Genomic DNA, 22,575 nt, shown 5'->3' on the forward strand with positions numbered 1-22,575 from the left:
CACGGGGTGTCCCCAAGACCAGGGATCCCTGAAGTGGTGAGTCCCCTGAGGGGCAGAGTCCCTGAAGCACAGGGGGTCCCTGAGGAGCTGGGGGGTCCCTAAGGCCGGGGTGTCTCTGAAACCGGGGGTGTCCCTGAGGCAGGGGCGTCCCTGAGGCAATAGGTCCCTGAAGCAGGGGGGGATATCCCTGAGCTGGGGTGTTCCCTGAGTTTTGGGGCTCCCTGAGTTTTGGGCATCCCTGAGGCGGGGGCTCCCCTGAGGAGAAGCGTCCCTGAAGCAGGGGGTCCCTAAGGCAAGAAGTCCCCCTGAGGCCTGGGGGGTCCCTGAGGTGAGTGGGGGTCCATGAGCCAGGGATGTCCCTGAGACAGGGGGCCCTGAGGCCGGCAAGTCCCTGAGTTGGGGGGTCCCCTGAGGTGCAGGGTGTCCCCAAGACCAGGTATCCCTGAGGCGGGGAGTCCCTGAGGGGCAGAGCCCCTGAGGAGCTGGGGGTCCCGGAGGCCGGGGTGTCTCTGAAACTGGGGGTGTCCTTGAGCCGGGGGTGTCCCTGAGGTGGGGGGCCCTGAGGCAGGAGGTCCCTGAACCAGGGCGTTCCCTGAGTTTGGGGGGGGGGGGGGGGGGGGGAGGGGGGGAGGATGTCCCTGAGGCGGGGGGGGGTCCCCCTGAGGCGCGGCCTCCGCCTGCCCGGGCCGGGCCGGGCCAGGCGCTCCCGTACCTGCGCCGGTGCCCGAGGGCTCCCCCGGCCGCCTAGGCTGGAGCCGGGGGCAAGGCTGGGGGCTGCCCGGCGGCGCCGCTATGAGGCGGAAGCCTGGGCGGGAGGGAGGCGGGGGCCACCCCTGGCCCCCCCCTCCCTCCCGCCCAGGCCGCCGCCCAGGCTTCCGCCATGGCGGGCCCGGCTGAGGGGAAGCGGGCCGCGGGGGCAGCGGTTGCGGGTGTTTGACAGGGCAACCCTACCCTGCCCTGCCCCGGGGGACGGGGGATGACACATGTCCCTGCCCATCCCCAGGCCCTGTCAGGCTGTTTAATGGCGCACACCTCACCCCTTCAGGCCCAACAAGGTGACCCCGGAGAGGAAACAGCCCCACGGACATGGCGGGGGGGGCGGTGGTGTGGTATCATACCTGTTTAAAACCACTTTGAAGTCAAACGTTGTTCTTATTAGCAGTACATCACCCCAAAGTAGGCCCAGGTTTTAAATTACTCAAAGGCAGAAGACACGTTCTTAGAATATTCCGACACTTCCCTAGGGAAAGGGGGAGTTTTAATATCATCCCGGGTCAAATTAAAGGCATCAGGGACTTCAGCAGATTATTTTGCAGCTAGCGTCACAGCCCAGGAAAGGAGGATGAACGCCCTATTTCACCGGTATCTTATTTACAGAATAACCCACCTAAACCATTTCTTCCCATTTTCCAGGCATTCCTTCAGCTGAGGAAATGTATTTTTTCCTTCTCATCTCTACCCTGTTACCATCCCAGGCAATTCAGGGGGATGTTGCTGGGAACACCCCCCTCACCCCGGCTTCCCCAGCTGTGGAAATGTCGGTCCGACTGGTTACAATGGTTTGCCTGGGAGGACTCAATGTTTTCTGAGCGCTTGTGTTTTTCCAGACCGTTTTCTGATCTCCTTCCAAGGACCTTTTCCCTAGTTCAGTCGACAACAGCTGCTGGAAACTCCTCCCCGAGGGAGGAGAGAAGGCATTGATTTTTTTTTAAAGAATAACTTCACAACATTAAAACAAAACAGGACTGGTGCTGCTGTGAACCGAGGAAGGGTCCGGAGGTGAGCGCTGTTGGCCTGACACAGTAAAGGGCTTTGCAGGGTCATGTTTACCTGTCGCCTGCCTCGGTGGAGATCCAGTGCTACCTGCAAGCCCTGGCAGTCGGGTCGCTTTCTGCCTTGCCTCTGGGAGAGGTGCCAACCGCCAAGTCGCAAAGGAATCAACACAACTGCGGGGCAGGGGCAACAGGTCGGTGCGCAGGAGAAACAAGTATTAGAAGATCTGGAAATGCCCCTTGCAAGGAGAGAAACTGAGAACCTCTTCCAAGAGCAGCCTGAGACTGGGAACCAGTATCTGGAAGATGCTTTGCTTCGGAGTTACCTGAAAACGCACCTCCCTCCCAAGGTCTGGCGTGCATCCTTGTGTTTCTGTGTGTGCACACTACAATTCTGGCTAGGTCACTGTTTAAGACTGTGATTTGAACATTTCTTTGAGCCCTTTTGTGCCTTCAGGCGTTTAACTGGGGGGGATTTATCTGCGTTCTTTAAAACTTGTTTTCTTTTGAATCAGTGCAGGGGTGAAAAATACTGCCAGGGCATAAGCAGAAATAGAAAGGGCTTGGAAGACTCCTGGGACTGGTCTGGGTATTGCAACACGAGTGTTGTTTTGGGATTGTCAGCGTGGGCATTTGTTGTCTGGTCAACCAGAGTAAGAAATTTCAGAGAAAGGGAAAAAAACTAAGGTGCTTGCAAACTCTGCTGTGCTCTTCCACTTCTCTCCCCCCAGGAAAGAGGGGCTTTTAAGGAAATTCCTTTCTGAAGGAGCAGGGCTGCTCTCAGCTGAGCACTCAAGAGGATGTGAAGGCCCTTTGGGCTTTGCTTGTTCTCAGCACAGATTGTTGGCTTTTCTGGGTCGGTTTTTGGACAGGGAAAGCTCTGTACAGATGCAGAGAGGTGGGGGAAGACCCTGAGCTGCGGGTCTCTGTTCTGTGAGGTCCAGTCCTACAGAAACCACTGGGAGGAGGCAGCTTATCTCACTGTCCGTCCTCTGTGTCACCCCAAGGACCACAACTGTTTCCCACTTTTCAAGGAGCAGGTCTTGTGGAGCAGAGTGTGACCTATCCCATGAGTTATTCCAGCAGAAGCAATGCCATGACCTGTAAAGCCACCGGGTGAGTACAGGTGCAGAACCTGGCTTTCGGTGACACTCTTACTGCCACTGCTTGCTCTCCAGTGTGGCCTTGCAGGCATGGGGTAGTAAGAGCGCGGTGGCAGCGTTGGGAGCTTGCTTTTGCCACAGCCTTCCCAAAAGACGGGAATGAGGCCTCCCTAAGCACCACTGCAGCCTACTTGCCAGAAGAGAAGATAGGGGAAAAGGAGGACGCCTTCGGGCAACCACAAAGATCTTGCTCCGAATCTGCAACTTTGGAAGAAGCATGATTCAGATCTCCAGAAGAATAAAAGGATCAGTGATGTCTTTCACTGAGGCAGAGAGCGGCTCCCCTCTTCTTCCCCAAAGAGACAAAGCGGCTGCAAAATCTACCAGAGACTCAGCAGCATCTCCCTTACGTTTCTGTGCTTGGTCCCAGCGGGGCAGTGTTGCCTCACCGCTGAAAGGGAGAGCCCAGTCTGCTCTCTGCTCCATGCAGCACCTGCCTGTCTGCAGCCTGAGCGGTGGCTCTCCAAACGAACACTTTCCTCTCCAGGAGAGCAGCAACAGATGGAGCTTTGCGTGCCCCACTGAAGCAGGCACCACGCTGGAGGTTGATTCCTGTTGTACAATTCACCTGCGCTCAGTGGTGAACACAAAAATTTTCCTGGAATGGGGCAAAAGATTTCTTTGTTTGAAGGCAACTTCTGGAGAACATAGAAGAAAGCACCTGCTTTTTCTGGGCACCATTGTGGAGAGGTATCTGTTGGTCTCTGATCCCCCCCTGAAAATATGTCCTTTAATATAAAGGACCATCTGCTTGCACTCTTAATGTGCAATAATTTGCACATTTCTAATATATTCATCCCTGGGAAATCAAAGGATTGATTAGGGTGAATGAGGCCACTCGGCAGATACTGCAAATACTGATGTGTTGCGGCTTCAGCCCTGACCCCAGTGGTTTACAGATGCCCCATCCATAGTACGTTTTTTGGAACGCCCAGGCTGCTGTCTGTTACATTCAGCAGTCACAAACGTAGGAGCTCTGATTTTGTTCTTTTTCCTGGGAAATAAACACGTTCACTTGGGCAACATGGTGGTTTGTAAGGCTGCGTGTGGTCAGGGCATGAGCTCGCAGCTAGGCAGTCGGGGTTTGGGGGTTTTTAGAAAATGCGGATGAGACGAGTGCTGTTGTAGATGGGTTCACTGCAGTGCGCTGACCAAGAGTTTGCTAAACTCATATTCTTCCACCCACAAAAACCTCCCAGCTAAACAGTTCAAAGGTTCTTGTGCTTCAGGGATCAGCAAAGTCCACGAACCTTGGATTAGAGGTTATGCCTCTAAAACAACCTTCAAATTGTTGTCAAGATCCGATAAGCATTGGAGGCATACACCCATCCCAGCTGAGCTCCACCGAGAGCAAACAGGAGGGCAGCGTGAGTGACAGGGCTCTCGTGAATGTTTTTGGCTTGTTTTGCGATTTTTTAACACTATTTCACCATTTACCTGAAGGCAAACCGGCTGGTCTGAGGATGGAGACTTCCAGGGTAGTAAATGGACAGCGTGTGTTGGATCCTCATTACGCACGCTGAACGGCAGAGTGATGAAAGAATCAATCATACGGGATGTAGTTTAATGAAAAGTCAATACAAGGTGAAGCAGGGAAAGGGAGAAGCAGTGTTTGTATTTCATCTACAGCAAATTAATGCGTTTTATAATTGCACCATTTTGGGTACAGCAACTACAGGATTCACCTCCATGATTGTTATATTGAGGAAATGAGCATCTCTTGGAGGGGCAGAGAACAGCAAAAAGTATTCCTCTGATGAAAGATCAGGTACTTCTGTGACCCCCATTACAGTCCTGGATGTATTTATGCTAACAAGGGTCCACCAGTGCTAGAGGTTGGCTCCACCTGGCCTAATTTTAATCATCTGTAAGTCAGCTTATTTAATTCTAGGCAAGCTCCCTTGGCTTTGGCCACAGACAGTGAACAGCAGTTGCAGAAACAATTCCTGTGGCCTTAAAATAAGTATCTAAGGGGGCTGGAATGAATCACTCCTCTGCGGGTGCTGGTTTCCCTCCGTTAACTATGGACAGACTACTCCATCCAGGTCAGCCAAGCCTGGCAGAAACACGGGCATGTAAGTCCTTTTCCAGGGCCATTCAGGAAGCTGGAGGCAGGGTGGGAATTTGAATCTGGAGCCCCTGGGTGCCAGGCTGAAGCTGAAATGATTGTTCCGTCCCTCCTTTTCTAATCTGATAGGCAGGTAACTACTGAGCCCAGTGGAAGTTTTCCTATGCAGATGAAAGCCTTCCAGTTTTGGCAGCTCTTCCCCTGGTATTCTTCTTCAGCAGTAAATCGCAGAGTGGCTGAGGTTGGAAGGACCTCTGGAGATTGTCTCGTCCAACTCCCCTGCTCCTGTGCATCTGTGTCATTCTCAGCCCTGACAGAAGAGTGCTTCTGTCTTTGGTAAAATTCAGAGATACTGCCAGAAGTAACTTGAAAAAATGATTTGGGGGAAAAAAGAAAGTGTCAGCTGAGCCCAGCTGTGCCAGCAGAGGCTGACAGACGAGCTGTCCTGCTGCATTACAGAACGCATGGCAGGGCCAAGTGGCAAGAGACCACTAGCACCGCAGGACAATATGGTCAGTCCTCTGCCTTTCCAGCGAGGACTGAGGCTCCTTGCCTTCCAGGGGCGTGCTGAAGGGCTGCTGTTGTTGCTTCACAGGTACTGGAGGAGGTGAATCGGGACCTGGAGAGATTTGGAAACCGTCTGCTAACCAAGATCAGACCTCTAGGGTGGGAATGCGAGTTGAACCCCCCTGTGTTTCGGCAGTATGATGCCTGGGGGCAGCGGGTGGATCAGATCGTCACCTGCTCGGCCTGGAGGAAGATGAAAGAGATTGCGGCAGAAGAGGGGCTGATTGCTGAGGCCTATGAGAGAAGATACTCCAACTGGAGGTAACTGGGGGAGAATGGGAATGACTTGGTGCCTTCTTGGTTATTCTTAGCAATGTATATTCAGCATCCTGTAGGACTGAACTTCTTGTTGTGTAATGGGTAACAGATGATGCATGGACAAAAGCACACCTACCGCTGTACTGAACAGCAGTGTCTGTCCGCTGTAATGTTCCACATCGGCAATGATAAGCCGTAACTAATGGCCCACGGTTGATCATAATATTCTTTGATGTCACCTTCCTGATTCTGGGGCCTGGCAGTTCCCCACACTGCTCCAGCTTTACATGCATTCGTTGTAATGCAGCTAAAGATCTGGGATTTTACTTGCAGTTTCATTGTATTCCAGCCTCTGGAAATAGACCCACATTTCTTATTTTTTAAAACTGCACTTAATGCACACCAGCTGGCAAGCAATGCCTTCCATCCAGCCGTGCACTGGCAGTCCCTCTGGGACTGAGAAACTCTGCTGCTCCTCTTCTCCCTTCCTGCCTGAAACAGTTTTTTGCCCTCTCAGAAATGAGCGGTCTGATTCTCACCTGTTTGGGCTATATTTTCTTCCTCTCTTCCTAGTCAAGATGGTTTATCCTCCTGCTGTTGAACTGCTGTATAACCTGTCTGTTTTCACTCTCTTTTTTTTTCCTAGCCGTCTGCATCAGGCTGTCAAACTGTACTTATTTTCAAGCTGCTCTGGAGGTTTCAACTGTCCACTGGCCATGACTGATGGGGCAGCCAAAGTCATTGAGGTATGTGCTCAGCTGGTCCCTGAGGGCACAGCCCGTGTCCTGGCAGCGCTGGTTAGGGACTGGAGCACTGGCCAAGGATGGAGGAGAGCTGATCTTCCATCTGGCTCTGGGCATGGCCCTTCCTTGCTTTGTGACTCAGCTCCGTCTCCCACTGCCTTTCTTCTTTAGCTGCAAAGTCTTTGTGCCCAGGCTTTTCTGTTTACTTACAGCACTGTGTACAGTAAGGCCTTTGCTGCATATGAAGCCTGTGGCACTGCAGGTAGTTGGAAAGGTGTCCCTTATGTTTTTCATATGAGATAGTTTGTTTTCCCGTTCCTTGTGTGGAGTGGCAGATAAATGTATTGGGCCAGATCCATACCTGATGTAAATTAACCAAGTTAGCGAGACTTTCCCAATCTGAAAATTTGACACTGTGTCTTACCGACACCCTTTGCACGATGTCAGTGGCTATGTAGGATGCAGAGAAGAGCTAGCCCTTAAGTAGCTAGCCCTGGGCATTTAAATTCAATGAAAAGAAAAAAAGCATGAGGCAGTTACTTCTTCCCTGCAGCTCTTTGGGTGCTGGTGACATCCAGCTTATATGAACGTACACTGATACCCTGGCACGTGTGCTGTTTTGAAAGCTCTCTCTCCAGATGTCTAGTGGTGCAGAAATCCGAGGGGGGGGAGGGACGCTCAGCACTCTCCTTTGCAACACCAGTCTGCGCCGTCTGTCTGCACCGTGCTCCAGCAGCCGTGTAGGAGCTGGGCAGTTTCACAGGCTCTGAGCAGTACATGCAGACGCACTGCAGTGCAGGACACTCAGAGCCCCGCTCGCCTGCTTGCAGACCGACGGTCCTGAGCCTAGGGTGCACCAGTGTTAATTAAGGCAACTGTCTAATTTAATCTACTGTGTTATGATTATCTAAGTTTCTTTTCCCTCCCCCAAAACAGTCCCTAGGTATTCCTGGATCCCTGAAAAATGCTTTTGACCACCTGACATCTCGTGACCCCAAGAAGTTCTGGACCTCTGGCCAGTGGATGACCGAGCGCAGGGGAGGCTCTGATGTTGGTACGTGTTCTGGGGTGGGAAGCAGCTGCAGCAGCAGCTAGATGTGTTAGCAAGGACTGAGAAAATGAAGTGTGTGGGGAACTTATAAAGCCAGGGAGCTGGTTTAGGAAACTTCAGGGGAAGTCATCCAAATCCTCTACATAGCTCTGCTTTTTAACCAACAAAAGGCCCAGCTTCTGTTCACTGACACATGCAGTACGTACGGGCAGGTATAGAGCTGTGTTCCTTGCACAGATAACACACTGAGGTCTAGCTCTATAATTTAAAGCTTGAGCAAGACAGTCAGACCCATCCCAGCTGGGACTGAGAAAGCCTTCTTGGTCTTCAACTTGTAGTCCTTGTCTAATGTTAGTACTAGCGTGATGGGCCAGGAAACCTCAGAACTCTGCAGCAGAGCCAGTCACCTCCATCTGATGAAGCTGCAGTTGGTTTCCTGGTGGAAGAAGTGAAAGGGTCAGCTGTGGAGTGAAAGCTACGGGGTTGTACACCATTGCAGGACTCCTGATTCCATAGCACCCTTTGTTGCTCTTGGCTGTGGTAGCTTCTAAAGAAACAGAGGCTCTGGATTATACACCATGGTGCATTCTGCTTACAAAGCACTGCCATTACCAGCTGGTAGTCTGGAGCAATTGCTGGAAAGGCTTGGAGTTAAACAGAGCATATTTCCTTTCTAGTACTTAACTCTGGCTGCATTTCTTATCCAGGGTCAGTGAAAGAGATTAGCAGCTAATCCATACTCCCTCTTGATAGCAAGAGGTGACTTAAAAGAGCTGCTGCTTAAACCGAAAATCAGCATTGATTGATACAGAAGTTCCTATAAAGCTAAGATGATCTTCTCCTTTCCTGCAGCTAACGGCACCGAGACAGTGGCCAGAAAGCAGCCAGATGGTATATATCGTCTCTATGGTTTTAAATGGTTTACATCAGCTGCTGATTCTGATGTGACACTAACCCTGGCCAGGGTAGCGGATGCTGAAGGACATGTAAAAGAGGTCTGTTTGATGGTGGAACCCGGTGAAGGAGCAGGAACATTCTTTCACTTCATTGTTTCATTGTAATCACATCCTCTTTGCATTCCTTTTCAATGGCCCCAGGGTTCCAGCGGCCTGTCCCTCTTCTTCCTGAAGGTTCGAGATGAGGAAGGGAAGCTGAACAGCATCCAAGTGCAAAGGCTGAAAGACAAGTTGGGCACGCGGCAGATGGCAACAGCAGAGCTGTGGCTGGATGGAGCTAAAGCAGAGCTAGTACGTAAGGTTTCACCTTCCTCTTGGGGCTGGGCTGGCTTGGCACGGCAGTCCACTCCTGGGGGTTTTGGCAGTGGTACCAACTGAAGAAATTCCTCTCTTCCACCTCTGTGGCTGGCTGTTCACTTCGCAGAACGCTTCACCAATGGGGCTGTGTGTGGGGCAGAGCTGAGAAGAGCTCAGGAAAAGACAGGAGGAAAGAAAAAGGAAAAAAAAAAAAGTCATTTTAGGCTGGTCATTTCCCTAGTGCAGTTGCATTGGCCCAGCTGAGGGACAGTTCTGTGTAGCACGCAGGTAGGAACGAGTGGCAGGGACCAGAACTGACCCTGCTGACATGGTCTGCAAAGCCACCTCTCTGCTTATGCGACAGATGTGGCTAAAATGAGACAGCCATATTTTAAAGCAAGCAGATCTATGTGGTGCCTGAGGACAGACAGAGACGGAGTGGACTGCCTATATCTGTCTGTCGACACAACTTAGCTACACATCAGCTTCCAAGACTGTGTGAAAGGCTTCCATCAGCCTTTGTTCCTTGATGCTTTCAGATCTCTGCAGAGGGTCGTGGCGTGGCCTCCATCTCTAACATGCTGAACATAACTCGGATCCACAATGTCATTGGTGCAGTGGCTTCCATGAGAAGGTGAAGGCAGCATGGATCCCCCCAGAGCTGAAGGAGCAGCTTACCAGGACAAGGGGACTTTGCAATGCTCAGCATTGCAGCCGATTGACATCTAATGCCTTTGCAGGCACAGGTCTGGCAGCCAGCGGTGCTGGAGAAGGTTGGCCTGTGGGTGGGTGACCTAGGCTGGTGTGCTACAGCTGAGCAGGGTTCTTCCAGTGGGGGTGGCTGGAAGGGAAAGCTCAGAAGTGGAAGGTGGCTGGTCTAACTGCTTTCCCTGGCCGTATTCTCTCTAGGATGATCAGTCTGAGCAGGGAGTACGCCTGTAGGCGGGTTGCCTTTGGGAAGCTCCTCAAGGACCATCCCCTACACATGCAGACGATAGCCCGGATGGAGGTAAGGGTTTTGGGAGCCAAGCTGAATCTGTTGGCAAAGAAAGAGGGTAGACATCCTCAGCTGCTAATGAGCAGAGCCAGCCTGCCTCTGTGTGCAACAGTCAGAGGTAGAAGATGTTCTAAGCACGCAGTTCTCTTCCTCCCACCCATCCAGCCACTACTTCTTTTCTTAAGCAGTGTAGCACCAACACTTGCCCTTGGGCTGCAACAGGTGCACGCACATTTTTAAAACGGTATTTAAAAATCTTCTTGCAAGGTGGGGGAGAGGGAAAGTGGTCATCTGTCAAACATAACCTGAAGCTCCAGCATCTCTTAGCCTCTGGCAAGAACTCCACTTCTGAAAGAAAGGCCAGATCCAATATAGTCCCACAGCACGTCATTATGCACTGGGGGTACAGAGCTCCATATCCTCACGCTTCCTGAATCACACGCCTTGCCAGGGAAGTAAGTTGCTCAGCAAGAAATGTGTGAAATACCTTGCAGATCCTGGTGCTCAGAGGTTGACCATCAGATGTGCGGTCTCATGTCCCTTACCCTTGGAAAGGATGTGGATTTGTGACCTGGATGCCTGATGGGAGCTTTGATAAGGCTCCGAGTAGGCCTGATGAAATGGCATCGCCCCTTTCCTCACACTAGATTGCAGTGTCCCAGAGAGGCAGCTCCACACTGCCACATTTCATGCTATGGATGACAGGATGCCCATGAGCCAGCAATGGGCCCTTGTGGCCAAGAAGCCAATGGCATCCTGGGGGCCATCAAGAAGAGCGTGGCCAGCAGGTGGAGGGAGGTCATCCTCCCCCTCTGCTCTGCCCTGGGGAGGCCGCATCTGGAGTGCTGGGTCCAGTTCTGGGCTCCCCGGTTCCAGAAGGACAGGGAACTGCTGGAGAGGGGACAGCAAAGGGCTACAATGATGATTACGGGACAGGAACACCTCTCTTATGAAGAAAGGCTGAGGGATTTGTGTCTTTTTAGTCTGGAAAAAAGACGACTGAGGGGGGATCTTATCAACGCTTATAAATACTTCAAGGGTGGGTGTCAGGAGGATGGGGCCAGGCTCTTCTCAGTGGTGCCCGGGGACAGGACAAGGGGTAACGGGCACAAACTTGACCATAGGAAGTTCCATCCCAACATGAGGAGGAACTTCTTTGCTGTGAGGGTGGCAGAGCCCTGGCGCAGGCTGCCCAGAGAGGTGGTAGAGTCTCTGTCTCTGGAGACATTCCAACCCCGCCTGGACGCGTTCCTGTGCCACCTGCTGCGGGTGACCCTGTTCTGGCAGGGGTTGGACTGGGTGATCTCCAGAGGGCCCTTCCAACCCCTGCCATTCGGTGATTCTATGTGCCTTAGCTGGTCGGTGGTCTTTGTCTCTGAAGCTTTGGGTCTATATGGGCAGGGGTGGCATTTTGCCCAGGTCCGAGTATTGCGCATCCCTTCGAGATAGCCTCGTGGCACCTCAGCAGACCAGGCTGGAATCAGCCCGAGTCAAAGATCCTTGTCAGTGAAACTCCCCACTTCTCTGCTTGCAGGTACAGACACGAGGGGCGTTTCTTCTGCTTATGGAGATCGTTCGGCTGCTTGGACTTGCAGAAACCAACATGGCGAGTGAGCAAGACCAGCTTCTCTTGAGGCTGCTGATACCAGTTGCCAAACTGTACACTGGGAAGCAGGTATGGAACAACTAGTTTGATTAGCCCAGAGTGGGGCTGTGTGGCACACTAGCAACCACAGAGCTGGAAAGGGGAGTGATTAACGGAGTGATTAACACAGCCAACGCCAAGGGCAGCAATGACCTTGAGCTTCAGGGCCTGCAGCAATTATTGCTTTGCCCCGAGGCTGGAGCTTGTGGGTAGGAGATTTGTCCCTTTGCTCTCAAGGCCACAGATGAGCTGTGTGATCAGAACAGACAGAGCCTGTGAAGTACTGCATGTGCCACAGAGGAATGCTGCTCCAGCTGCTCCAAGACCAAGGTGGGGCACTGAGCCACAGGCAATATCTTTTCCCTAGTTAGGAATAAATAGAAGAGAAGGTGTTAATAGCTTAGCATTAGCCTTAGCTTCAGGGGTCTGTCCCTCTTCTGATTGTCTTGAGCTTAAATACACAGAAGCTCACACACCTCCTGGACTCTCCCGGACCATAGAATCTGCATAGAATCTTCATGGTTGGAAAGGAGCTTTGAGATCATCAAGTCCAACCATACACACACACAAAAAAACCCCCTACAATCTCTGCCACTAGAGCATGCCCTGAAGTGCCAAATCTACATGTTTCTTAAATACCTCTAGGGATGGGGACTCAACCCCCTCCCTGGGGAGGCGGTACTGACCAGAGACATGTAGTACCATGTACCAAGCAAACCGCGGGTTTATCATTACCTAGAGAGGACTGTATTGAGACAGACTCTCCCTGCATCTCCTCCCAAGGTCCGAGTGCTCCTGCAGGTCTTCTCTCAGTGTTACTCAGTCTTCATTCCCCGAGCTGCTCCTCCTGCATATGATGAGCAACCTGCCTCAGCAAATACAGCCTCGGTGGGATCCAGTCAGTCCCCTCCCAGCAGGAGCTGCTGTGTGATGTTTGAGGTTTCTGGCAGCTTTTTCTCCTTGTACAATGTGGATCATGTCAGCTCTCTGCATTTTGCAGGCTTCTGCTGTTGTTGTTGAGGCAATGGAGAGTTTTGGAGGACAAGGTTACATGGAGGACACCGGCTTGCCAGTCATACTCCGCGATGCTCTGGTAAGAAGGCAGCAGGAGAAGCGGAAGAAGCTCCTGTGTGTCCCCTAGTCCCCTGCACAGTACTCTGTGGTTGCCTGCTAAAGACAAACTCAAAAAACCCCATAGTCCTCCCCAGACCCGCTCCAGGCGTGGCAGGTCTTTCCTGGCTGCCTTCCTGCTGAGCCCAGTCATCACCAGGGAGGGACAGGATTTGTTCCTGGCGCTGGGGTTGTCTCCTAGCTCAGTAATGGAGCTGGCCTCCTAGCTCTCTCACCACTGCTCCTTTCCACTGGTGGTGAGGCAAGACATCTCTGGAGATTTCCTTGATAGCCCTTAGCTCTGCCCCATGTCTTTGGATCTTCACTGTTCCCCTTCCTTTATTGCAGTTGCTCCAAAAGGCTCCTTCATGCTCTTCCACCGTCTCTTCTACCCCACAGGTACTCTCCATATGGGAGGGAACAACAAATATCCTGTCACTCGATGTCCTGCGATCCCTCACCAAGAGTCAAGGAGAGGTGATGGCTGTGTTCGTCTCCACAGTGCAGGTGAGCCCACATCAAAAGCACCCGACAGCCTGATTTGCCCACCTTGGCAGAGTCTTATTTGGTGTTTATACTTCAGGCTGAGACTGGTAGGGAATACGACCAAATTGAAAGCTTTCAGAAGTATTGAAAGTATTCCGAAGGTGTCTCACAATTCTGCTCTTTAAATAGCACTTACAAAAGCAGAACGCAGGCAGTGCTCATTTTGGGATCCTCATGTGCTGCAAAAAATGCAGATACTTTCATTTCAGCAGTGAAGAGCTTTGCATTGTCAGAGGTCCTCCTGACAGGTACCAATATAAGTATATTTTTAATGTGCGAGAGTCACCTTCCTGAATCCAAAATAATTTTGTGGGTTCGTTTCTTAACTGGAAAAACACCACAAGACTGCTGAATATTAAACCTTCACTAGGGCTACCTACTGCATTATGACTTTCTATTTTTATTATTACTGAGGAGATGGAAAGAGCCAAAGGAATTCCATTGCAGCCTCTTTAGATTTGCCGTTCTCTGGCTTTACCTACAGGCGGCTCTGTTAAAGGTGCTCAGATGACAGGCAGTCATGGAGAGTTCAAAGCAGCTCAGGATTTCATGAAGGTAAATGAGCGTCAGCTGGCTTGATGTGTCCCACAAAGGGAGACAGGAACCAGCCTGAAAGGCACGATCAGCATATCAGAGGGTATTCTCTCAGAGATTAGATTATTGATCCAGATGGAACAATCCAGATTACATTAGCCCAGATAGAGCGAGGGAACCCTGGGCATCTGGAGTGCTGGAGTTGACTGTGCGTCGCCGTCACTTTCTCATCCAGACCCCCTAAGGAAGGAAAGGTCTGGGTCACTGCACTCCCTGCAGCATTGACCACTGGATAGGTCTTTCAAAAACAGGAGCAAGAGCCTGACTCCTCCTCACCAGTGGCTGCAATTGGCGACTTCTGCTACATTTCAAACCCCCAGCTCAGCTGTATTCTGTACAGAGCACCTCTCTGACCTCCAGAGACGGGTGTCTTCTTACCATCCTCTCAGATGACTTTTGATAAAGGAAAAATACCTGTTTGACTGCCAAAGAAGAAACCCAGATCTGCTCATAAGCAGGACTGAGCACACCTGCTAATTAAAAAGCCAGTTGGTCCAGCTGTTGATCAGAAGCAGCGTAGTCTGACACTGAATGTAATGGAGTGGAGAAGGAGCGGAGCGGGTGGCAGGCTCTAAAATAACCGGGAAAGAAGCTGGCCTCCAGACTTACACTTAGGCTAGTTTAAACGAATACCCCACAAATGTGCCATGCTGCAGTCCTCCAGGCTCCTCACTGGTGCAGCTGAGAGGGCCCCTCCAGCTTCCGAACAACTGAATCATCCGAGGAGCATTACAGAACACTGCAGCGTGATTCAGAGCAGGTACCTGCACAGCAGTAACACCAGCTATCAGGATTTATTAATTAACAAGCTCATCATTGCTCTTGCATTCCCACAAATCACGCTGTATATGAGACAGGAGGGTGAACAAGCGAGCACTGACTTTAAAAGGTCTCCAAATTCCCGTAAGTGCTATTGCATTTGCCGTTCCTGTCACACGGGGGCTGCCTCCATGCCCACGCAGCGTGGCAGTGGAATGGCTGGAACGGGCTGGGCTGGGAGAGCAGTGTTGATGCACCGGTGCTGGATGTGAGAGATCCTGCTCAGCAAATTTCTCCTGGGCATGTCTGAAAGCTTTTCCCTTATGCCTTCGGTATCCCGGCACTGGAAGGGCAGACTGGGAGGTATTTCTGCAGAGTGCCTCCGTGGCATCGGGCAGGAACGTGCCGACTTCCTACACCAGAATCAGGGTTTCACTCACGGGTGATAAACAACCTCTTTTTGACCTCCAGGTGTCCAAATTCTTTTGGTTTCTGGGAGCCTGGCTCATTTGGAAACATCCTTCCCATTCCCATCCAGTGAGGAAATCATTTAGCCCTTCATAAAGGGATTTTTACTGCTCCAATCCATTTCCTTTTTTATTGATGCACACAAAACTCGTACAATCGATTTTATGTTGGTCCGTCAAGGTTCTCGGTCTGCGGGATTTGTGCCCAATGACAGGCTGGCTTTGGAGAAAGTGGCATTAGTTCTTTGCTGGCACAGCAAAGCACTTTGTTCTCTGAAGGTCACATCTCAGGGTAGCTTCCCCCCCGACCCCACTGCCACCCAGTTTCGCTTTTATCCTGTGTCAGTTGCCTCTGTCGATGGTGGGACACCTACCGCTCCTGGTGCTGTCATCCAGGAGCAGGAACCCAACGTCATAATTATCCTCAGGAAAAGGGGAAACCCAGAGAACTTCCTCATCCTTGCACAGGGTGACTATGAGAAGCCGAATTCACGCAGGCAGGTTTGTTACAAACCAGCCTGGCCAGAGGTAATTAGTCTGCAAAGTCTCAGGAGAACACATGGGGAGAAGAGCAAGGGTGAGAGACAGTCCTGGATCCCAGCGCAGCCGTGCTGGGAGTTCAGGTGGATACTGCACCGCGGCACTCGTTTCATGTTATACTAAAAATTTATTAGCTGGAATTTTGGGCCAGAGCATTGGATGTACTTTAGAATTCAATTACAATCTGAAAAGTGACTCTAAAATGGCACCGGGGAATTACTTGATGATTGCATTTTAGTCACTTCAGATTAAATTTGGTCACATCGCAGCACGGTGGTGTCTCTGAACGCCAGCCCTGCAAGCGTCTCGCAGAGCTCGGAATCAGCCGGCTCACGCATCGGGAACGACTGCGTGGGGCTGAAACTCCGGCTGTATAAATCGGCCGTACAATCTAGGACACGTGATAGTGTTTTCAAGTCCTTTTCAGACCATAACCACAATTCTAACACAGCAGGAAATAAATCTAGGTTATTAAAGTGAGACTACACGTTTGCTGGAAGCATTAATATGAGACGTGTGCTTCTAGCCCTTTTTCGGATGTTCTTCCTGTTGCTGTAGTTTTAAATGCTCACGACTAATATTTTGAGTCAAAACCATTCTGACAATCTTGCCTGGTAGCTCGTGAGAGCAGACAAATGAGCGGCATCTTAAAATGCCTCAGTAAAAACCGAAGGAATCGGAAATATTGGAGCTCTAAAGCTCTTCTGCTCTCTGGCGATTTCAGCCGGACAAGAACGGTGCAATGGGCAGAGCGCTGCCGTGTGCGTGTCTCCCCCCCCGCCCCACAAGTTATACCCTACAGGAGCAGATCAACACGCAGGAGAGGAAACAGGAGCCTCCGCTCCCCGCAGCAGCGCTCCAGCCTCTCGCTCGCAAATGCAGGGGAGGATGGTGGAAAAACCCAGCTTGATCTTTCGGAAGATTCAGTGCTTTTGGTTAGGAAAAGAACGAGTGTCATCTGAAAAAAAATAAAAAGTGTAAATTATTGGAGAGCAAAGAAAATACGATGTCTTCCCCCCCCCCCCCCCCCCCGCCCCAAGGTTAAAATGATGCTTTTATATCCCTGGTGGGTACTGCCCAGCTCTTTAAGCCTTAAAAGCCAGGCAGCGTAGGACGCGGCTGGTGGTACCCTGGCCGTTAGCGCGAGGCTGCGGACGGAAGCGCAGATGTCGTCCCGGTGCTTGGCCTGTGCGATGCTGGCGTCCGCCCAAGCTGCTGGGAATATGTTTATGCCTTTGGGGTCTTTGATCCTCGTTAGCAACAAGCTCCGAGCCACTTTTAAAACCTCTTATTAGCATTCTGTGGGCTTGGAGGGCTCTTTGGACTTTATCTTGGCACTAGACCGAACCGCTTTAATGACGATGTTTTTGTATTTGTACAGCATATGCTGTGAGTATTTATGTACGGCTTTGCCCGGAGCACAGAATAGCATCCATTGAGGATTGTGTTTTTCTTGTATTACTCGTCAGAAAACACAGGGCAGTGGTGAGGCAGGAGGCGTCACGCGCAGACCCACTGCAGAAAACAAAACTGGGTTCAGCTTGTGCAGCCGGGGAGTCCCGCTGTGCAAACGAGCTGCCTTTTCGCCTGCTAGCAAGAGGAACTGCGTGATCGCTTCAGCACCGAACGCCTCAAAACCATAAAAAATTAGTTCTGCGCAGCAGATCCTTACAGGCTTTAGCTTCATAAATAACCTGCAAATGAGACTAATTAACGAAAAGCGCCTCCTACCACCTGCTACGCTACTTACATGTGTAACGGTTCCTTTGTGCGGTTCTGTCCGAGGCAATCCTTTAGTTCTACCGCAGAGACGGGTTTGAATAGTGTGAAGATGTCCCGGCAGCACGCGGGGCTGCCGGGCTGAGCCGGAGCGCTGGGGCTGCGGGGGGGGGGACGCGGGGGCTGGAGGTCAGTGAGGGCTGCGGGGGTGAGAGCCGGGCGCTTCTCCGCCTGGGTGACTTCAGGGGGACCGCGCTGGCCCCCCAGCCTGGCAGCTCCCTGCGGAAGGCACGCTCTCCTCCTTCCATCCCTCCTCAGAGGGAATAACACGGGAAACACAGATTAAAGGCCGGCCTCTGCCGGTTGCACCCAGGCAGCCGTGGGCATGCCACATCAAAAGAGCAATTATTTTAGACTCTGGGCAGAGCGTCGCTTGTGCTTTCACAAGATATTTGGGACACTGGAGGAACAGCAGCTCAGCTCAACCAGGGGGAGCTTTTAGGTGCTGCTTTTAGGCACCTGAGGTCCATCAGAAGACAGCCACTCTGGTCCCGGGGCCTGTCCCCCTGACACCACTTGCAGAGAAAAGTTCTTTTAAATCTGAATTTTCCTGCCCGGACAGAGCTCCGGCATCTGAATGGAAGTGAAAATATAAGAACAGGGGAGGTCACATCTAATTATTACCTGATAATAGGTATGCAATTAGAGAGAACCGGGGATGTGATCTGGTCCCCGGGTGCGGCTGGAAAGCCAGCACGGAAATGGCAACGCGCTGGGTCTGGCTGACAGGAATTCTCCGTCCTGAAGGCAAGGCTGCGAGTTTCCTTCTGGCCACGTCCCCTTTCCTGCCGCCGCCGTGCTCTGGCCGCTCCACCTACGGCAGCGGGAGTTACAGCCACCTTGATTGAAACGTTTTGTTAGTCGTTGCTGGGTGTGCTCGCTCGGGATCTCACCAGCCCCGTTTCCTCGCAGAAGGTAAATACGCTGTCGTTTTTCCTGTGATTGTTTCTTTGCAGAAAAAGCTGGAGCGGGCTTCGAGCACGGCGAAACTGGAACCCGCCGTGAAGCGAATGCGGGATGCCGTCAGCAGCCTCACACGGTTCATGCGAGCAGCTGGTTCAAAGGGAGCACTGACCATGGAGCTAGCAGCAAGAGACTTCTCCTACAGCCTAGCGAGGATCTACACAGGTAGTGGGAAAGACAGGAACGATGGATTTCAAGCTAGGAAAGGGCTAGGAATCGGTCCTAGAATGGCCTGGTTTCACACCTTCTGGGTAAAGGGTAGAGTTGTAAAGGAAGCTTGGTCCCTACCTTCGTAGAATCACCGAATGGTTTGAGTTGGAAGGGACCTTAAAGCCCACCCAGTGCCACCCCCTGCCCTGGGCAGGGACCCCTCCCACCAGCCCAGGTTGCTCCAAGCCCCGTCCAACCTGGCCTTGAACCCCTCCAGGGATGGGGCAGCCACAGCTTCTCTGGGCAACCTGGGCCAGGGGCTCACCACCCTCACAGCCAAGAATTGCTTCCTCACATCTCATCTCAATCTCCCCTCTTCCAGTGTAAAACCATTCCCTGTGATCCCGTGGCTCCCCTCCCTGCTCCAGAGTCCCTCCCCAGCTTTCCTGGAGCCCCTTTAGGGACTGGAAGGGGCTCCAAGGTCCCCCCGGAGCCTTCTCTTCTCCAGGCTGAACCCCCCCAGCTCTCTCAGCCTGTCCTCCCAGCAGAGGGGCTCCAGCCCTCCCAGCAGCTCCGGGGCCTCCTCTGGCCCCGCTCCAACAGCTCCGTGTCCTTCTGCTGTTGGTGCCCCAGCGCTGGAGGCAGCACTGCAGGGGGGTCTCACAGAGCGGAGCAGAGGGGCAGAATCCCCCCCTCGCCCTGCTGCCCACGCTGCTGGGGATGCAGCCCGGGCTGCGGGGGGTTTCTGGGCTGCCAGCGCACGTTGCCGGGGCGTGTGGAGCTTCTTTTGAGCTGAGGCATCTCAAACCAGCAAGTGCTGTTGAGAAGTAGCCACCACCCACTTCCCATGAGCCCTTGCTCCCTAAAATCTGGAGCCCAGAACACTGATGTCTCCTACTCTTCCACAGGAGCTCTTTTAATTGAACATGCAGCTCGGCCTGATGCTTCCTCCACAGACATCGCCGCTGCTCGAAGGTAGGTGAAAACCTCCTCTAGCCCTGACTGTTTGCGATGATTTCTTGCGCAGTGCAGCAGGCTTTGCTCTGCCTCTCCCGGCCATCCGACCCCCTGCCGTGGCGAGACCCAAACTTCATCTCATCACAGATGGAGACAAACGGTGTGCGGGGTTGGTTGCTGTCAACATCATGGCTTTTCCCTGCCAAGGGGAACCTCCGTTCCAGCAGCGACGAGGGGCATCCAAACCGGGCAGACCTCACGTTGAAATCAGCCCCGTCTGCGTAACGGGGCTCGGACAAACCGTTTGCGTTCCCTGCTCAGGTGGTGCCACCAGGAGCTGTGCCCTGCGGCCACGGAGCTGGAGAACAGCAGCTACGAGGCGGAGGAAGCGCTCCAGGACAGCGCGCTGGTGTACGAGGGCAGCCCTGCCCGCGGCAGCAGGCTCTGACCCACCAGAGGTAACTGGGAACTCCAGCTGCTCCCCGGGGAAACAGGAGGTTGGTTGCAATCCAAAAAAAGCCCCAAATCCTTAGAGCGCCGCGAATTCCAGGTGTGGTGGGGACGTACCACCAGGGGCCTGGCCAAATCCTTCTGGAGTTATCGCCAGCTGCTCCCATCCGGAATCCACCGCTCCTTTGCTGCGTTCCCGGCTCAGGCAGGCGCAGCCACCGCCATTCAGTCCGAGACGCTGAAATGTTGTACTGTGTTTTAGGCAAAGAGCGAACGATCAAATGTGGCGAATGACTTCAAGCAGCAGCTCTTCAAGTGCCAGCTGGTGTTCTTTTTAAAGAAAAGCAACCAAAATCCAACTGCGAATGAGCTGAAGCTGATTAAATACAGAGAAACACCCTTTTTCCCTGTTCGCCATCTTGCTTTCCAGTGCTACACACGCTCTTCCACCCTGGCACCTGCCAGGGCTGGGCTCTTCTTCCAGGGCAGCCTCTAACCCCACCGCGGCCGCGAGGACGCTACGTCCCTTCATACCAACAACCCCCACGGGAGGTGCTGGGCTGGGCTCAGGACCCTCCAACTCAGCGTTTGGTCTCGGCAGCTCGTTGGGTGAAAAAACAGCTTTGGAACCCAAAGTTTCCATTTTCCTGGTCTTACCCGGCCAAGGCTGTCGCTGCGCACGGCAGTTGTCAGCTTAGTCTAGCTCGTGCTTTTCATGTTTCCTGTTACGTTCTACCTTGCCCCAAACAAGCTTTGCTTTTATTTTAACTTAACCTGGAGTAGAGGCTTTCCCTCCGCACGTATTGTTGGGCGCCTCGTCCCTGCTGCCGCCGCTAAACCCAGCTCCCCCGTCAGCCGAAATGGGTGAGGAAAACGTTCTCGCCCTGCTGCGTTTCAAACACGGGGTGCAGGAATTTGGTATTTGCGGCTCCACAAATGGTCAGCGTCGACATCAACACCGCAGAGCTGTTCTGTAGCAGCTGTGGGGGGGAGGTAACTTCAATCGCAGCGTTCAAATTGCATCAAAACTCTACAAGTTGGTACCAAAATTAAAGAAAAAATTCGTTTTCTTAGTTTTTCTTCAGAAAAAAAAAAAAAATGTTTTCTTGTTCCCCGGGACCTCCCGAAAGCTGATTCATTCCCTGTGCGCGTGCCCCAAGGATTCTGCAATTCCTGCTGACATAAATCCTGATGTAAATTTGAGATTGAAATCCAGTAACGCTCCACCAAAGCAAACACCCAAAGATTGATTGCGTGCGTCTCCTCGCGCTCAGCCCGTCCATCTGCCTGCTCGGTATTACCCCGATGACTTAAAAGGTTTTAATTAAAAAGTTGCTAATAACAGAAGTAAAACAGTAATAGAGAGAGTCAGAAGATGTGACTGGGTTTAGCCAGACCCGGCACCGAAGGGCTTCCCGCTGCAGCGTCCCTTCTTTGTGCTCGTAGGTGAATAAATCCTATTTGGGTTTGGAAAAGCTCCTCCATCACTGCAGCTGTTTGGTGTCAAGGCTCTTCCAGGTGTCAGTACTGGGACCGCTGCTGTTTAACGTCTTTGTCGGTGACATGGACAGGGGGATGGAGGGCACCCCCAGCAAGTTTGCCGCTGACACCAAGCTGCGTGGCGCAGTGACACGCCTGAGGGACGGGATGCCATCCAGAGGGACCTGGACGGGCTGGAGGGGTGGGACTGTGTGAACCTCATGGAGTTCAACCAGGCCAAGGGCAGGGTCCTGCACCCGGGTCAGGGCAATCCCAGGCACAAACCCAGGTTGGGCGGAGAAGGGCTGGAGAGCAGCCCTGAGGAGAAGGACCTGGGGGTGTTGGGGGTGAGAAGCTCCACACGCCCCGGCAACGTGCGCTGGCAGCCCAGAAACCCCCCGCAGCCCGGGCTGCATCCCCAGCAGCGTGGGCAGCAGGGCGAGGGGGGGATTCTGCCCCTCTGCTCCGCTCTGGGAGACCCCCCTGCAGTGCTGCCTCCAGCGCTGGGGCACCAACAGCAGAAGGACACGGAGCTGTTGGAGCGGGGCCAGAGGAGGCCCCGGAGCTGCTGGGAGGGCTGGAGCCCCTCTGCTGGGAGGACAGGCTGAGAGAGCTGGGGGGGTTCAGCCTGGAGGAGAGAAGGCTCCGGGGAGACCTTGGAGCCCCTTCCAGTCCCTAAAGGGGCTCCAGGAAAGCTGGGGAGGGACTCTGGAGCAGGGAGGGGAGCCACAGGGTCACAGGGAATGGTTTTACACTGGGAGAGGGGAGATTGAGATGAGTTGTGAGGAAGAAATTCTTGGCTGTGAGGGGGGTGAGCCCCTGGCCCAGGTTGCCCAGAGAAGCTGTGGCTGCCCCATCCCTGGAGGGGTTCAAGGCCAGGTTGGACGGGGCTTGGAGCAACCTGGGCTGGTGGGAGGGGTCCCTGCCCAGGGCAGGGGGTGGCACTGGGTGGGCTTTAAGGTCCCTTCCAACCCAAACCATGCTGTGATTCCATAAATGTGTTGTGTTGTGTAAAAATCAGGAGAATGGGAAAACGAGAGAGGAGCGCGTGGCTCTCACCTGACCGATGACGGCAGCAGAGCCCGGCAGCAGCTCTGCGCGCGGGGCGGACGGCGCGTACAGCGCAGAACGAAAGCCGTGGCCTTTCCCCGGCGTTACAGCAGTTTGCGGAGCTGCTGATACACCAGCGGCAGCCGCCCTTCGCGCCCAGGGCTCGGCTCCGACGCACGGGGCTTGGCAAGCAGCCGGTGGCTGCCCCGCTGGG

The 22,575-nt window shown here is 53.0% G+C and overlaps 1 protein-coding gene across 2 annotated transcripts; it reads left to right on the forward strand.

Annotated features, from left to right (window-relative positions):
* Positions 1–1,643: 1,643 nt before the first annotated feature.
* LOC141750611 (acyl-CoA dehydrogenase family member 11-like) lies at positions 1,644–20,951 on the forward strand. 2 transcript variants are annotated; one of them, XM_074606045.1, is made up of 15 exons: positions 1,644–2,122; positions 5,599–5,831; positions 6,475–6,574; positions 7,508–7,625; positions 8,475–8,617; positions 8,720–8,869; positions 9,415–9,509; positions 9,785–9,884; positions 11,407–11,547; positions 12,518–12,610; positions 13,027–13,134; positions 18,269–18,440; positions 19,334–19,400; positions 19,704–19,840; positions 20,095–20,951. In XM_074606045.1, exons 1-14 carry the CDS (start codon positions 1,823–1,825, stop codon positions 19,828–19,830), a joined length of 1,947 nt encoding a protein of 648 aa, XP_074462146.1. In that variant the 5' UTR covers positions 1,644–1,822; the 3' UTR covers positions 19,831–19,840; positions 20,095–20,951. The 2 variants fall into 2 exon arrangements, with proteins under 2 accessions (XP_074462146.1, XP_074462147.1); XM_074606046.1 differs by having other exon boundaries at positions 1,699–2,122; positions 19,704–19,879.
* Positions 20,952–22,575: the final 1,624 nt, after the last annotated feature.

This window comes from Larus michahellis, chromosome 13 (assembly GCF_964199755.1).
Source record: "Larus michahellis chromosome 13, bLarMic1.1, whole genome shotgun sequence".
NCBI classification, from domain to species: Eukaryota; Metazoa; Chordata; class Aves; order Charadriiformes; family Laridae; genus Larus; species Larus michahellis.

Coding starts and splice junctions, on each gene's coding strand:
- LOC141750611 (XM_074606045.1), top strand. CDS start 1,823: ATGTTTACCTGTCGCCTGCCTCGGTGGAGATCCAGTGCTACCTGCAAG. Junction 7,626..8,474: donor CAGGGGAGGCTCTGATGTTG/GTACGTGTTCTG, acceptor CCTTTCCTGCAG/CTAACGGCACCGAGACAGTG. Junction 9,510..9,784: donor GCAGTGGCTTCCATGAGAAG/GTGAAGGCAGCA, acceptor TATTCTCTCTAG/GATGATCAGTCTGAGCAGGG.